Genomic DNA, 16318 nt, shown 5'->3' with positions numbered 1-16318 from the left:
GCATAGGCAAACTCGGCCCTCCAGATGTTTCCGAAGTACAGTTCCCATCATCCCTGACCACTGGTCCTGTTAGCTAGGAGGGCCGAGTTTGCCTATGCCTGATTTAGGATATTGTACCATTTCTCAAACCACAATGACTGTACAGTGGTGCCTCGCAAGACGAAATTAATTCGTTCCGCGAGTTTTTTCGTCTAGCGAATTTTTCGTCTTGCGAAGCACGGTGTCGGAAAAATTTTGGAAAAGCTTCAAAAATCACCAAAAACCTCAAAAAAGGCTACCACACCGCATTCTATGAGTTGCTCCTCGAAGTCAAGTCGCAACTGTATTAACGGTGTTAAGAAAAAGGAAACAAACTTGGAAGACATTTTCGTCTTGCGAAGCAAGCCCATAGGGAAATTCATCTTGCGAAGCAGCTCAAAAACCGCAAAACAATTTCGTCTAGCGAGTTTTTCGTCTTGCGAGGCATTCATCTTGCGGGGCACCACTGTATTGCTTGAATCTCTGGCCTGCATTGACAATGATCAGCAATGCCAACTTCACAATGCAGTCCTTCCTCCTACAAACAAGGGGAATTCCTGACTTAAAAGATCACTTATTTAATGGCTGTTTTTCATTCCAAGATTTCACCCTTCAGAACCTTTCCATAAAAGCCAATGCCCTTAATGTCTTTTTTTACTTTCCCTGAATGATTTTCACTGGTGGGTTAAAAAGCAGCAGCTACCTCTCAAGATCTGTACGTTAGCTTCCTTGGAATATGATAAAACTCTAGGAAATACATGAATGAGACTTTGTGGCACAGATCATAGCACATACCTATAGTTCATGTTGTTAATATCCTAGAATATTACCAACTTCCTAATGTAGTAATAGTACAGTGGGACACTCGGGTTGTGAACGTGATCTGTGCGGGATGCATGTTCGCAACCCGCAGCGGCGCGTGGGTTGCAATTCGGCACTTCTGTGCATGTGCAAAGCATGATTTAGTGCTTCTGTGCCTGTGCGGCCGCTGAAACCCGGATGTAACCCATTCCAGTACTTCCGGGTTTCGGCGGTACGTAACCCGAAAAAACGCAACCTGAAGCATCTGCAACCCGAGGTACGACTATAGTAGTAGTAGTTATTAAAGTTCTGTTTTAAACCCTTGAATTAAAGGGGGGGGCTCCTTTCTACAGAATATGCCCCGAATACAAATTATGGATGTTTCAATATTAAATGTGACAAAATGTTCACCAAATCAAAAGTGTTGTGCTAGTTATCAAATGGTTCAAATCAAATGGTTGGCTAGTTATTGTGGCATGAACCTTCATATGCAAGGGACCACTGCATTTGTTTCTAAAGGTAAAGGCACCCCTGACCGTTAGGTCCAGTCGCGGATGACTCTGTGGACTGGCATTTGTCCGCAGACAGCTTCTGGGTCATGTGGCCAGCATGACTAAGCCACTTCTGGAAACCAAAGCAGCGCATGTAAATGCAGTTTACCTTCCTGCCGGAGCGATACCTATTTATCTACTTGCACTTTGACGTGCTTTCAAACTGCTAGGTGGGCAGGAGCAGGGACCGAGCAACAGGAGCTCACCCCGTCACGTTGTTTCTACATGGGCTTTACAGATCCAATTTAACTTTACCAGGTTTATTAAACCTCATGGCCTGCCATAAATAAATAAGCATTTACATCTACTTAAAACATCTTTATCACCAAATACTGCAAAGTGAAGAAAGTTGCTCCCGTTTCATCATTAATTCAGCACTTCCAAGTATGAGGACTAGCCCATTTCCTCCCACAAACTATTCTTGTCCACTGGAGTCCCCTCACCTCTCTTTAGAGAGCTAGAGTCAGTATAAATCAGAGTTGCTTTCGAGATGGAATCCTCTGACCACAAGCACAGTTCTCTCTGCTCTGGCCAGACATCATCTGATTTAGCATCACTCTACCATTTCTGCCTGAAATACTTTTTCCTGGAGACACAAAGAGGGGGTCATAGCTGTCTTGGGCATGAATATTCTGATTTGTTGCAAGCGATATTAGAAAAACTTGACACGATGTTTTAAAGCATGATGTATGACATTTGGGGCCAAGGCTGATAGGTGACCATAAACAGCACTGCTGTAAAACTCACAGAGGCCTGAATGAGACCAAGGTGGACAGATCACACCTAATATCCACTAACCTATTCTTATTCTGCAAATTCATTGATGCTGGAGTTCTACACACACACACTTACCTGGGAGTTAGTCCCGCTGAAGTTTATGGGGCTTAAACATATGTAGGACTGCATGCTTATATTGCATTTCTAATTCCACCTTTCCTCCAAGGAGCGCAAGGTGGCTTACATCCATCTCCCTCTTTTCTTCTTACAACAACCTTGTGAGGAAGGCAGTGTTTGAATCTCAAGATGTATAAGCTAGGTGCTAAACGGCTTCTTAAATGGTTACAGTCTCCAAAATGGAATGTCTAGTTGCCATTTTGGGGTAAGACAGCTCTAAAGTCTTGTTTTCCTAATGATGGACTGACTGTGATTGATTATCAGTTCAACATCTGGCTAGCTTAGAAGACTACCTTGAGCTAGGTTTGAGAACTTAAGGAAGAAATGTCACTTAATCCACATATATATTGGCCTATCCTACCCCTTTACCTCCTTTTCTTAAAGGTAACATGGACCACTCATAACGTAAGAATATCCTTCACAACTGTGAGCAGGGCAGTGGGATAGGGTAAGTGAAGACAAGCTACAACAATTAATTATTTGAACCCCAACACCACACCCCAACCACTACACCACACTGCCTCACTGGGAAATGTTTCATTGTCACAAACCGGTGGAATCTGTTTGCTGAAAATCAGCTAAGTTATTCAGGTTACAGTTAACTCTAGCTTAAGAGCGAGTTCTTCAAACCTCCTCTCCCACTTTCTCATCAGAGGCAGGTCAACATGTCCTATCATCCAAACGTAAGAGAGACCACTTGAGTGAGACACATCCGAACCCACCTATTGCTCATGCCAGTGATGACAAAAGCACAAACTTTTAGAATACCAAACCAATATTATTTTAGACGATAAATGCAGTGCATGTTCCGTACTTCAAGGATGTGACTTCAATTCTCACATAACCTTTAAATAATTAAGTTACTTCAAACAGAAATGCTCTTGTACGCCACTTTGCACTAACCTCACATAAATCTGCTTAGCGGTATTGAAAGGGAGGAAAATATATCACGGGGATACGTAATCTGCTGTATATTAATAAACTGCAGACCAAATTATTAATACTAATTAGGGGATAGGAAGATGAGCCCCTGGATTTTCTGTAGATTAAGTATACAACCAGCCACATAACTTGAGGCAATCCTGACAGTTGACAAAGAACCTACATTCTTCTGTCAGCTCACATCCAATTATTCAGAACTGCCTTTGATCCGACTTGAAATATGGTGTTGTGAACTGCTGCAACAAGCTGCAGCTCAGTGACACCACTAAAAATACTATCTTATTGTTTAGCATGCTTTAGTTCCTTTTAAAGTAACCAGCTGGTCAGGCATGCCTTGAGACAGATTTCTGTCCTTTTGTTGTCACTCCCTAGCATTTAAGGATACAGAGGTTTCAATGAGAACCTGTAGACCTCTGGGTGTTTTTGGGATTCGGAACTCCCATCAATCCTAGCCAGAATGGTCCAGGGAGGAACTGGTCTTCATCAACATCTGGAGGGTCACAGGTATCCACCCCTGCTACACTGACCACTTTCCAGTTCTCAACTATGGAGACAACTTACAGATTTGTCAGGAAATCTGCAGTCACACTGGAGTTCTTCAAGAACTCTCAGGTGGATACCACCCCAACCCCGTGATTTGTGAGTTTTAAACTTGTCAGCAAGGCATAGAACTTTGTCGCTTGACAACACAACTTGCTTCCATTTCTTATGCCCTGCCTGAGATATAAAGTTCTAAAAAATGGATCTCGCTGCGCCTTCATCAACAGATGAAAAGAACTGAGCTTGTCTGCAATCTCATTTAGCATACCATTGACTCCTTTGTAAAGAATTTGTTGTTGGTCTTAATGTTCTCTGTGATATTCGTCTCTCTTTTTTGCATCCTCGTGGCCTTAGCAGTACTTTTCCCAATTTGCAAAATATATTCTAGCTAAGCTAAGAATCTATTGTTGTACCTGAGAAACCTCCAAGGATTCTTGAGAGATCTGGTTGTTTTTGTTTTATTTTACCACAGACCCTTTCAAATAAAGACAATTTCCTGAGAGCCGGCTTGCTTGTGCAGTTGTGCTTGTACCAATTCCTCACCCCCATTATTATTTTTTTAGAAGTTTCCACCTTGAAGTTAAATACAATACAACTGTTTTAGACTTCCTTGTCAAATGTTCACTTACATTTATGTTGAACTTAATAACTCTTCATCTCACACCAGGTCCTGGACACCACTTAACATTAAGTCCAGGGTTCCCTCATCTCTAAATGGTTACAACATGATCAACTAGAGGACTGCTGACTGGTAAGGAAAAGAAAGATGGCAGAGGCCAACAAATCCATCTGAACATGCCTACCTGCAGCTTTGCTGACTCTTGAGGTCCGTATTTCATTAAACTGGAAATATTAATTTAGATTGCTGTAGTTTTGCTTGTTTATGTTATAATTGTTTAGCTGTTTGTTGGTCCTGTTTATATGATTTTGTAGTTTTTGGTAGTTTTCTCTTTTTATTTTTATTACTTTGTTCCCCATTCTGGAATTGAAAAAAATTGATGAAGAATGGACTATAAATACAGCAAACAACAACAGTTGTTGTAAGGTACAGTGGTATCTCGGTTTACAAACTTAATCCGTTTTGGAAGTCTGTTCTTAAACTGAAACGTTAAACCGAGCCGTGCTTTCCCTAATGAGGCCTCCCACCGATGGTGCCCTTCCACCGTTCGGATTCCGTTTAGACCAATGTAAAGTTCGCAAACCGGCACACTACTTCCGGTTTTGCGGAGTTCATAAACCGAATCGTTCATAAACAGGACTGTTCTTAAACAGAGGTACCACTCTACTGTCGTTTCAGATTTCTTTCAGGAGCAAGATCCAATAATAAAATAGAATTTTATTCTGAAGACTTGTACAAGATGTGCATATCTTAAGGTCACAAACTGAAAAACCAACTCTAAACATATTATCCCATGAAATTAAATGGAACTTTGTTAGAAGAACTGCCTTTGAATCCTGAATAAACTACCCTTAGATTCAAAGACTCGAAACCCTTACAAAGACTTAAATCTACTTGTAAATGAATTTTTTTAAAAAGGATGAAGACAAGTTTCCCCAATACACAGGTCTTTATGAAAGTACTGGCAAGTAAAGCAAGCATTTCTCACCTTCACCTCTTCCAGGATCACAGGATTGATGAAACATGTTACATAAAAAGGGGCATATAAAAACCACAACTTCCTTGAAATGTCATTAGTTCAAAAGAAGCTTATTTCCAAAGAGACTTTCAGCCAACTATTCTGTCCCAAAAGGACAAGGTACACTTTAATTCATTTTGCATGAAGAGATTAATCTGTTAACCATATTCCTTCAGACAACTCATGCCCCATACTAACTATTTTAGATCTTCCTCTACAATAACAGATCTAGACAGGTTGCCTTTTCTGAAGTACTGTTTGGCTCTGTGGAGGCTAACTTCATTCCTCGTAGTGATGGTAGATAAACCAACCATCTTTACCCTCCTTTCAGCGGTCAAAGTCAGCATTTTGTAGTTCATTATGAATTTGAATGAAATACCGTACATAAAGGAATTAAGCTCGACTGCTTTCATAATGGCAGTCTTTTAAGGGAGGGGGAAAGGAGAATGGAATTTTGGACATAAAATTGTTCTATGGCAGTTGGGACAAACTGTTAGAAGGAAAGGCAAGCCACCCATCCCCAACTGTTTGGACAGTAGCAACATAATTCCTCGAGGGGTGATAACTCTCTACAGCGGCGAGTTAAAATGAAACCTTGGTGGGAAGTCACCTGCAAAGCCTACGACGATGTGAGTACTATGCATTTTAACTTAACGTTGCCAGCAATTTGTTCTAATGGCTAGTGCTTGAACACAAGGATGGAGAACCTGCACACTTCCCTTTAGCATGGCCAACCAAGTTCAGCACTGGGGGGAGACAGAAGCTTCCCCATCCTTCCTTCAGCCTCATGGTGAAGGGACAGGATACAATTATCCCTTGAGTGTCTGTTTTACTCCCATTTCCTTGTCCCGGGCACAATGCTCTTCCAACCCATGGGCAAGGCCTGAAAGGCTACAATGGCTCCTCTATGGTAGTTTTGGCATCTGTGTTAGCTGGCTGTTTCTGTAAGCTTCTGGCCCTCTGCTAGAACCTCAGGAGCAACTATTCTCAGCCTGGTGCCCTTCAGATATTTTGCTCCCAGGCAGCATGGATTAAGTGTTGTAGTCCAAAATATCTGGAGGGAACAAAGTTGGGGGAAGGATGAGTCAAGTTATTATAAAAGTAATGGCAAGTGGGGGTGCATGAGTGGGATAATGATTATTCTCCAACCCAGTTTAATCCAATAAGCAAGCTCACAAGTGTAAGGAAAAAAGAGTGTTGGAGACAGCAAGGTCTCTTTGTGTGTGTGCACAAAGGTGGAGTCGGGCTAACCCTGATGGTCAGAGAATTCTCCTCTTGCTCCAAGTACAGTGGATGTGTTGATTAGATACACATTGCAACCCGTCCCAAAGGGCAGTAGAGAATGGTTCAGAGGGTGAAATAGGCCACAAAAGGGATCAAAAGCTCAGAACAAGATTATGGACATGGCTGACGTCTCTACTGTCACTGCAAACCACTTCAGGGTCTGGATAACTGGAGCTGACAATTCCAAAAAGAAATCTAGCAGGATCCATTATATGATACAAATGTAGTCAAACCACCACTGGGATGTCCCTTGGATGATTTCTTCACTGCTGGGAGAATCCATTACATGCATCCAAGGAACTTTTTTAAAAAAAAACAACCACCTCATATTTTCATAAACAAGCTGTGAATGTTGATTGTTGCTTGTCTCTGTAAAGCAGATCCCTCCCATTGTTACTGCAATTCAGAAGCCTGAAGCAGAAAACAGCATATGTTCTTTGCTAATTTTGGAGGAGCTGCTGCCGTTTCCAGTGTAAGCCAACCAGTGCTTTTCACCAAGAAATGAGGTGTTGTACTGTTGGCACCGATAAAGGATGGAGCAGTGCGCACGATAGCATTTTCTCCATTTCCTCATAGGATAAGATAGCTAAATTAACCAGTACCTCAGAGATCCTGCTTCTCTGCTTGTTCTAGTTCTCAGTACTCACTTCCACTGGATTCCAAAATAAGCAAAGAGAGATTCAGATTCACTGATTAACTGTAACAGGGAAACTGCTCTTCAAAGGCTGCATAATATCGAAGCATGCATATTTTAGGGTTCTACCATCCCACTGCACTTGATTGCATTCGAAGGAGAGTTGAGACTTGCTCCATTACTGCAACTGTTTCCTGCAATTAGCACCTGGATTTGCTCATGTCCCCCTCTTCCTTCACTCTACCCATTTTGGATTAAACTGTCAGCCATTATGATAGGGGACCTATAAATTCTACATCGTCTAAAATACTGTTACGCACTTAATTAACAACAGTGGCAATAACTGGAAATTTTGAAATCCATGTAAATATATGTGCAGGATAATCTCAGCATAGAATTAAATCCTATCATGTTCAATGGGAGTTCTAGAGATGCATGCTTAGAAAAGCAGACGTAAGAACAAGACTTTATAGGAAATGGTGTGTAAACACACTAGAACTAGTTTTGATGTTCAGCACCCAGCTACATACTCTTTTTGCTCTAGTTCAATTAGAAGTCAATGCCTTGCCCTCTAAAGCACTGCTTTCTTTGCTCATGTGTAGGTCGGAAACTAAAATTAGCTTTGTTGAAACTTAGTGAATAACCCCCATAAGAACTATATTCAACTAGCTACCTTAACTTGTTACCTTGCACATAAATACAGTGGCTGCATTTGCATGCAACACTATAGATCAGTGGTTCCCAGTTAGCGAAGTACTGTGGCCCTCCAGTTTTTAAAAAGCCAAGCCATGGACTTTTGAAAACTTTTTTATTTCTACTGTATTTTTTGTTATGTGAATGGTGCCACGGAACCCGTGGGTGGGTTTCACAGACTCCTTGTGGTCAGCAGACCACCCATTGGCAACCACTGCTATAGATTATCATTATGATGAACTCCAGCAGCTCTGCGGTTCTTGTACTCCTCCTTGTTTCTTCCTCTGGTGTTACCTTGAAGGGTTCAGAAGCTTTTGCTTCCATTCTGACCTAACCATAGCTTGTCATGGCATCTGAAACCAGACAAATTGCTGTTAGTCTTAATTATGATTAGTAGAAACAAGCTACCTCCCCAAAAATAGTTGGGGTTCCACAAACCAGTAAAGATTAAGTATAGTTAAAGTCTTGCATCAAAACCTTCAACTGTAGTGAAAGCTGCTGAACTCCTCCTTGCAGCTGGTTTGGAATCATTGAGTCTTGTCCTTACAACACTAAAATATAGTTTACTGTTCTGCGCAAAATGGTCCAAAGTTCATACATTTTCAATATATAAGCACTGGTTTTTATTTGGTGCAAAAACTTCAGTTCACAAACTAGGCAAAGCTTGAGTATTTGATTTAATAGTAATGTACAGAAGAAACCTGAACTTCTGTTCTTCGATCATTTCCTATACGACTTAAGAGAGGCATGACAATATGGAAGCTTGACTTAATACCAGGATGCAATACAGGGAGTTAGTGTTGATGCAGAAAGGTACCTTGTTCTTCAATGCATAAAAAGCAAATAGAGATTGCTTCCCTTGCTATCAACCTAGGACCTCAGTTTAGCTGGTGTGGTATAAACCAATGTTTAGGATTAAACTGATGAGAAAATAACCAAATTTAACTATGCTCAGTAAATGTTTGGAGGGGGGCGACACCCCCCCATACTTAAATTTCTCTGGGAGAAAAAGGAAACCATCTCCTCCCAACTGCTTTTAACAGCTGCATGGTAGGCAGACAACTGGAAAGTATTAATTTTTTCCAAGTACTGAGATGTAGTGATTTGGGAACTGGGGTGGTTGGGGTGGGGAGGTGATTGCACTTCCCATCTTATAACACTTATTGGCACTGTACCTTTACGTTGAAAGAGGTTCCCTTACTTCCCTACTGAACAACTCCCTCTTTTCTTTTAAAAAAATGAATAGATGTCAGACTGGACTTCGACACTTCCTTTAGGAGCACTCTCCCCTTTACAATCACTACAGGAACCAATAGCCCTTCTCATTAATGAATACATAGCTCTGCTTACTCAGAATATCAGTTAGCTATCCTTTAAGAGTAATTTTACCATAAAGGCTTGCAGGTCAGCACAAGCTCATCTGCATGATTTTGCATCATTTGCTGGAAAACTTACACCACCAGATTCTTAAGAGTCAAGAAGCATTTTTTTCCTATTTTTGAGGAAACTCAAACCTTCATTTTTTGGTTGTCGTTTGAAATGCAACCCAATGTCATATATCAACCTAGTTATGTTTCATAAGAAAGGACAAATATTGACACAACATTTAAGCATGCCATGTATATAGCTACTGATAAAAACTAGGGACACAAATGCTGTAAATGCTCAAAGAAATTTATCCAAGACCACAGTGTTAAAGAACAGTCAAATATCTTATTGTCTTTTAAGAATGTATCAGCCTGCCATCCTATAAACAAATTTATCACAGCTCCAGGTGTTCCACAACAGATAACTTAGGATTCATTGAATATAAATCATGAGCCATGTGAATACAGCTTGCTACATAGCTTAGTTTAGATAAGTACTTTGATTAATGCAAGTCTCATGTGGATTATGAGGATGAGTATTTGTGAAGTTGAGGCTCCAATCTATCCACTTTAAGAGGTAGTCCCACTGAGTACAGTGAGATTTACCATTGAGTAAGGATGCTTCAAATCATACTGCAGAGCTAGCTTAATGGATGTGACCATTAAGTGACAAGGTTCAATTTTGGGTGACTCTCCTTATAGCTAAGAGTCACAACTTAATCACCTGGGGGGGTGATAAAAAGACAAATGACAATATTTTAGTTACGCTAAATAGAAACACTATTTGCATTGGCGTTATCACCTTAAATCACATCTCAATTTAAAATGGATATAACAAAGAGTTGTGAGAGAAAGCATCTTTTTTTAATAAAAAGGAACAGTCTTTTCCAGAGTGTGTTTGGTAAAAGTGCTTAACAAGCAAGTCTTTTTATATTAAGAATGTGATAGGCTCTGGGAAATAGAATTTTCAAGGTGTTAACAAAGAAATAAGATATGCTTGCCTAGTGTAAATATATTCTTGCCTTGATTATTTAGCTGAATAAAATGCACACTGTGGGACTACAACCTTCAACAACTAGTGCAAGTACTTGATATTTAAAATATAAAGCACATATAATGACCCAAATTCTAAGAGAAACCCATACTACTGAAGCATATAGTTCCTATGTAAACTTACCTGGGAGTAAACCCCATGGAACACAGTGGGGTTTCCTTCTGAGTAAAGATACACGGCTTACGCTGGGAAGCTTGAAGTTCTTTATTAACAAAAACTAATGATGTCTATACTTAAAAGTAACAAAACCAAAATGCCAGAAAGCAAGCTGCAGCAGTCTACTCCTGAGAAGAAAGCCAAAACCACATAGGAAAACAACAACCATTGCATAAAAGGATAGTAAGCAGAAGGGAGAAGTAGATGCGTTAGTAAAACAGTTAATTGTGGGTACGAATTAGCACTGGGGAAATGACCACAGTGGCTTTGTTTCATAACTATCTTTTAAATTCTACTATAAATAAGTCTGTGGCAAAATCACAGTATCTGCATTCTAACAAAGTTAATGTTAACATTGGTACAAATTAAGAGTATACAATTAGGCAGTGTTCCAGTTGAGCGTTTATTTTTCATAAATATTACCAAATCAAGTACGTAGCTTAATTTGTGCTGCTCACTAAGGCACTTTGATCGCACAAAGCGAAATGAAAAAGCGTTACGATGAGGTTGGCTGTTTTTTTCCAGAATTAGGACAATGCATTGCAAAACACAGCAGCCTCAACGCATCACTTTTAAGCCTTTTCAAAATAATTTCCGCAGGCTAGTGCTAAATAATCTAACCATTAAAACAAGCGATTCAAATTTAGTTTTTTTTAAAATCCCTTTTAAAAAAAGAGCTTGTTAAAAACGAAACATCATCTTCGTAAGGGAAAAAAAGCCATTGATAACAAGACCAAACACGAGATCCCTTACATAAACGTAGATGTACCTTGCACGGTTGCCAGCACTGCAACTCGGAAGAGAGCATCAGATTTAACAAGGCGAGATACATTCAGAAAGGCACAATTGCAAAAAGGAAGCACGAGAGTTATGCATTCCCAGACGTGACGCGCGTTAAAAGTCTTACAACTCTGCCCATCCTTCGCTTGGGGAAGAAGTGCTGGTTTGCTAGAAGAAAAAGAGAGAGGGGGACTAAGGGAAAAAAAGTTACAGGGCCCTGTTGTAGTTAAAAAAAAGAATAATCTGTGGAGGAAAGCCGAGGAAAGGGACGGGGCTGAGAGCGAGGCGGCGGCGGCGAGAGGATCCCCTCCTCCTCCGGCTCCTCCATCGCGCTGTGGCGACCGGCGCTCCAGTCCCACCCCGGGGTGGAGACCTGCGTCGCGGCGGCGGAAGGGGAGGAGGCGAACGCTCGCGAGGTCTGAGGGAAATCCGAACTGCGGAGAAAATGGCCCCAATTCAAAAAAATAAAAAATAACAGAAAGAGAGAGAGAGAGAGAAAAAAAAGAGCAGCCAATCCAGAAAGGCCAAAAAAACAGCGAGGAGCCGCAGCGAAGACCGGCGGAGCATCAGCTCCCCGCCCCGCGCCCTCAAGCCCTGCGGGCGGCAGCTGCTGCTGCTTTTTGCTGCCTCGCCGACTCCGCCCGCCTCCGGCTCTCGCGTCAACAAGGCTCGTCTGGGGGGGGGGAGCGAGGGAGCGGCGAAGTCCTTGCCCCCCCCCCTCCCTCACACACACTCTCTTTCAACGCGTTGACCCGGCCGCCGCCTTCTGCTCCGCGCGGCCCCCCTTCAGCCGAGCCCGTCTCTCTCTCTCTCTCCGCTGCTGTGACAGCTCCACGGGCACAAAATGGGGCTGCTCTTTTCCGTGGGCGCCGCCATTTTGTGAAGAGCTGAGCGGCCGTTGTTGGTGGTGTGGTGGCGCCGCCGCCGCCTCCTCCTCGGTCCGAAGGCCGCCCTGTAAACGGCTCCCGGGGCCTTGAGTGCGGTGGCGGGATGGTATCGACCCCCTCCAGGGAATCCCCCAGCGGACGGTTGCGTAAGGGACCGTGCGCAAATTGCGGCGCTCTAGCAGCGGAGCCCGGCTACGCAGTTTGAGTATCCTTGCCGCCGCTGCTCCCGCCGCCGCAGTATACAGTACGCGCAAGGAACTGAAGCGAGGGAACTGACTCACCTCTGCCAAGTTACCAGGCGCTTGTGGGAGGGAGACCCCTAGTTTTTGAGTCATTCGAGGACTGTTTACAACTCTCCCTCCTGAGTGGAGGACGAGAAAAAAGCCTTATGTTCCCACAAGGCGCTTGAACGCACGCTCGCCTGGTGCTGCATTTGTTTTTCTGGAGCGACAGCAACAGCTATTTCTGCGGATGCTATTAACTTGGAAAGAGCAAAATAAGCAACGGCGATCAAAGTTTGCATGCATCCCTTCGGATTAGGGTGCTTCTGGGGGTGAGATTTGCAGAACTTCTCCTCCTCCCCCCTCAAAGAAACGGCTGTAGAAGGGCAGGAGGTTTAAAATGTTGAGAAATAATCCCAAACCAGGGGATTTTGCCCTCTTCTCAATAATGAATATGACCTGGAGGGCAGGTTTTACCAACCGTCTTAATACATCTCTATCTCTCTGTTTTCAAGATGAAACTGCAATCCAGCTGAAAGAAAAACATAATCTTAGATTTTAATTTCCTGAAGCAATTTAGTACATGGCATAAAGGGAATATAGATTTCCTTGACCGGCTCACTGGAGACCATAATGTGTAATCGATTTTTAAACAGAACTCTCTCCTAACTTTAGTTACCAGATCTCAGATTTGATAACATGATGATACAGGGCTGGGGGGTCAGTTCACTGCAGGAGAGTGAAAAGTGCCCTTTGCCCCATAAGTCTCAAATAGTCTAGAATCTTGCTTATTCTAAGGTGGAGAGCAAGTGTTCACCTACATTACAATTTTTAAACGTCAGTGACATTTTTTTAAAAACAAGCACTCATCTAGAGTATAATTTATTTTATGGGCCTAACTGTAAAAGAGCTGTGATTGAGAAATATTCCCAAGTATTTCAAAGAGTTTATCTGAAGTTCCATTTACATCTGTTGAATATGGGTGAAATCATGTGTTACTCTGTGGGAATAAAAAAATCCATTTGATTTCCCCACATAATTCCAACTCTGAGTTGGGTTGTGATTACAAAATTATTTATTGGGTATTATTGCTACTAAATTTTTAACAAGGACTATCACATACTACATTCTTTGGCATGTCTAGTAAGTAAGCCCTACTGAACTCACCGGAATTTACCCCAATATATGGATTGCAAACTAAGGAAAGCAAACTTTGGATGTGGGGATCCCATAAGCTTATTCTGGAAATCAAGAAGGGCTTGTTTTATTAATACGTAGTGTGATTTGCACTTCAGTGGTGTGCTTAAATTAATCAAGTTACCAGAAATGATTAGAAGCTTTTCTTTGGACGTGGATTTTAATACATGGTATGGAGCACCAGCATACAATGCCCCACTTCAAGCTGCAGCTCTATGCATACATATCTGGGAGTAAACAATGGGGTTTAACTTCTGAGTCGATACATATTGCAGTGTACTGCAGCAAGTCTTATGAAGTATATGGATACATAATATGGTTCAAATGTTCAACCCTCTTGCTTGCCTTGTCCAGGTCTCACACACCTTGAGCTCACCCTCCCCCCCCCCACATTCCTACCTATTGTATGCATCAATTCACATCCTTCTCCCTTCCCCCTAACAGCTATAATCTCTCATAGCACTTTTGTGTTTCTTACACATTCATTCTTGTGCTACTGGATTTACAGTCTGGGCTTGCAATAGTCAAGGAACACAAAACCGCCATTCACTTTTACAGACCTCTAGGTTTCACAGTCCATATTTTGGATCAGGGGCCTTTAATAGTTTAACTGTGTTATTACCTATAAGATTTGCAAAATGAGTGGGCTGGTATGTCATACCCCACTGGTATGTCATATTCTTGGTTTAAAAAAACGCCAAATAAGTAATATATATGGTGTAAATTTATAAAACTATGTGCTGCATACACAATGTGGTCAGGTGTAACTTATAGCCCAAGTTTCCTCAGTAAGTACATTTCCCCTGCCTATATGATATTCCCTGATAATTACAGCTGCACTTTCTCATTGTACAATAATAAAACTTAATGTAGTGCATTTCAGGATTTCAGTGTGTTACAGTTTATCCCATTGAGCCTTGCAACACCCCTGCAGGGTAGGCCAATATTATTACGCCCCCCCCCTTGCACACAGCCTCAGGCTGAGAGAATAAAGACTTGCCTGATAGTGAATTCATGGCTGAGATGGGATTTGAACTAGGAAGGTTGCCCAGCTTTGCCATGGTTAGAGAAGTTTCATATATTTTGAAGCCGATTATAATTATTTTTAATATAAAGCCTTTGTATTATTAGTGAATCTTCAGAAGTCATGTGCTACAGAAAACTTTCTAGATTTTTTTTTTAAGATCACCCTGAACTACAGAGGTTAGGAACTCTCATAAAATTACTTTAGGCCATGTGTAATGTGATACTAGGAAATATGTGTTCACATGTAAAAACATACAGTATCCAAAAATATGCGGGATCTCCCAGTTTTGATATAGAAAGGTTTTCAAAGTTAAAAATGCACTGATGATTATTTCCTTTTCCTTTTGAAAGATACAGTTGGTGTGTTTATATACAAAACACGCAAGTCCCTCCCTCCCCCTATTCTTATATCTCCTCCGGTTAACCTGGAAAGTACGGTACTTCCATCTTTCTAAAGTTTGGGAAGAATGGAACATTTTCCCCCTGCCCCTAACCCTGGAACAACCGGTAGTAGCCGCTTCCAACCCCTTCCTTGCCCCCCCCCAGCCTTTTCTCTTTCCGCCCGGCTTTGTGTGTGTGAAGTTTGCGGCACATTGCAGATGAGCCCTTAGCCGCGAGAGAAGCCTATTGTTCCCCGCCAGGAACTGCTCGCTGGCAGTGCTGCCTTTTGCCATTTCGGAGCTGCCTTTTGCAGTGCCTCGGCCGGCCTGCGGGGTGCGCTGTGTCGCGATCTCGCCCAGGCAAGCAGCACGGCGGCCTCAGATCTTTTTGTCTGAGAGAGGAGAGAAGTGAATCCCGCTGCCGCCGCCGCCGCCGCCACCACCGCCGCCGCCGCTGTACAGTGTGTGTGTGTATGTATGTGTGTGCGAGAGAGAGGGAGAGGGGAGATCTCATGGAGCCGCGTCTGTAATACACACACGCACACACACACTGTCAGTCCCTCACTCCAGCCTCCCCAACCCCCACCCTACCACAACACTAACCCAATTCATTGTGTGATCCAGCAGCACCATGTTGAGTCTCATGTGCAGGCTGGATCGGCTGGGTTCGTGGTGCTGAGAGAGGCAGGCAAGGCAGCGGCGGCGGCAAGAATTGCCGAGCGGTGGCCCCTCTCTCCCTCGCCGTGTGGAGACAGGACTCGTAATTGCCACTCTCTCCGGGCTCCCTTATTCCTTTTAAACTTTTTCTCCCTTTCTCTCTTCTCGAAACAAGTCCCTCTCCATGGCTGATCCCCGGCCGAGCACAGGAGGAACCCGGGTCTCTTGAAAAAAAGGCGAGGAGGAGCCGCGGATTGTTGTTGTTTTTCTCTTGGATTTTTTTTTCTCCCCTCCCTCCACTTAAGGAGACAACCCCCCCCCCGACCTCCTTTTTTTTTTTTTTAAATCCGGGGGGCCGACATGGCAAATTCGACCGGGAAAAACCAACCCGACCATCGGAGAAAAGGACTGGCTTTCCTGGACGAGCTGCGGCAGTTTCACCACAGCAGAGGGTGAGCGAGAAGGAAAATGGGGAGATGGAAGGGGATGGTGGCGGCGGGGGGAGGCTGTGCGAAGCGGCCGATTTTAACTTCCAGCCCCTTCCCTGAAGGACGAGGCGGCCCCCCGCCAGGGCAGGGAAGGGGGGCCGACTTGACAAG

General features: G+C 42.9%; 1 protein-coding gene and 1 long non-coding RNA gene across 6 annotated transcripts in view; one reads left to right on the top strand and one right to left on the bottom strand.

Moving 5' to 3' along the window:
• The first annotated feature begins 489 nt into the window (after window positions 1–489).
• Window positions 490–16318, top strand: part of ARID2 (AT-rich interaction domain 2) — a 105474-nt gene continuing 89645 nt past the window's right edge. For 2 of the 4 annotated variants that reach the window (XM_083463233.1, XM_083463230.1), the window contains exons 1-2: window positions 490–6012; window positions 15895–16171. In XM_083463233.1, coding sequence (XP_083319359.1) covers window positions 16080–16171 — 92 coding nt within the window. In that variant the 5' untranslated portion in view covers window positions 490–6012; window positions 15895–16079. Of the gene's footprint in view, window positions 6013–14839; window positions 16172–16318 lie in introns of those variants that run through there. The other 2 variants (XM_083463234.1, XM_083463231.1) reach the window with 2 other exon arrangements.
• LOC310687929 lies at window positions 8093–12073 on the bottom strand. 2 transcript variants are annotated; one of them, XR_014516642.1, is made up of 2 exons: window positions 10539–12073; window positions 8093–8347 (listed from the first exon to the last, which is right to left on the bottom strand). It is a non-coding gene; the product is annotated as an uncharacterized lncRNA (long non-coding RNA). The 2 variants fall into 2 exon arrangements; XR_014516643.1 differs by having other exon boundaries at window positions 11341–12073.

This window comes from Podarcis liolepis, assembly GCF_965112155.1.
Source record: "Podarcis liolepis genome assembly, chromosome: 10".
NCBI classification, from domain to species: domain Eukaryota; kingdom Metazoa; phylum Chordata; class Lepidosauria; order Squamata; family Lacertidae; genus Podarcis; species Podarcis liolepis.
Note: the sequence above shows the minus strand (reverse complement) of the source record. Positions and strands in the feature narration are given on the sequence as shown.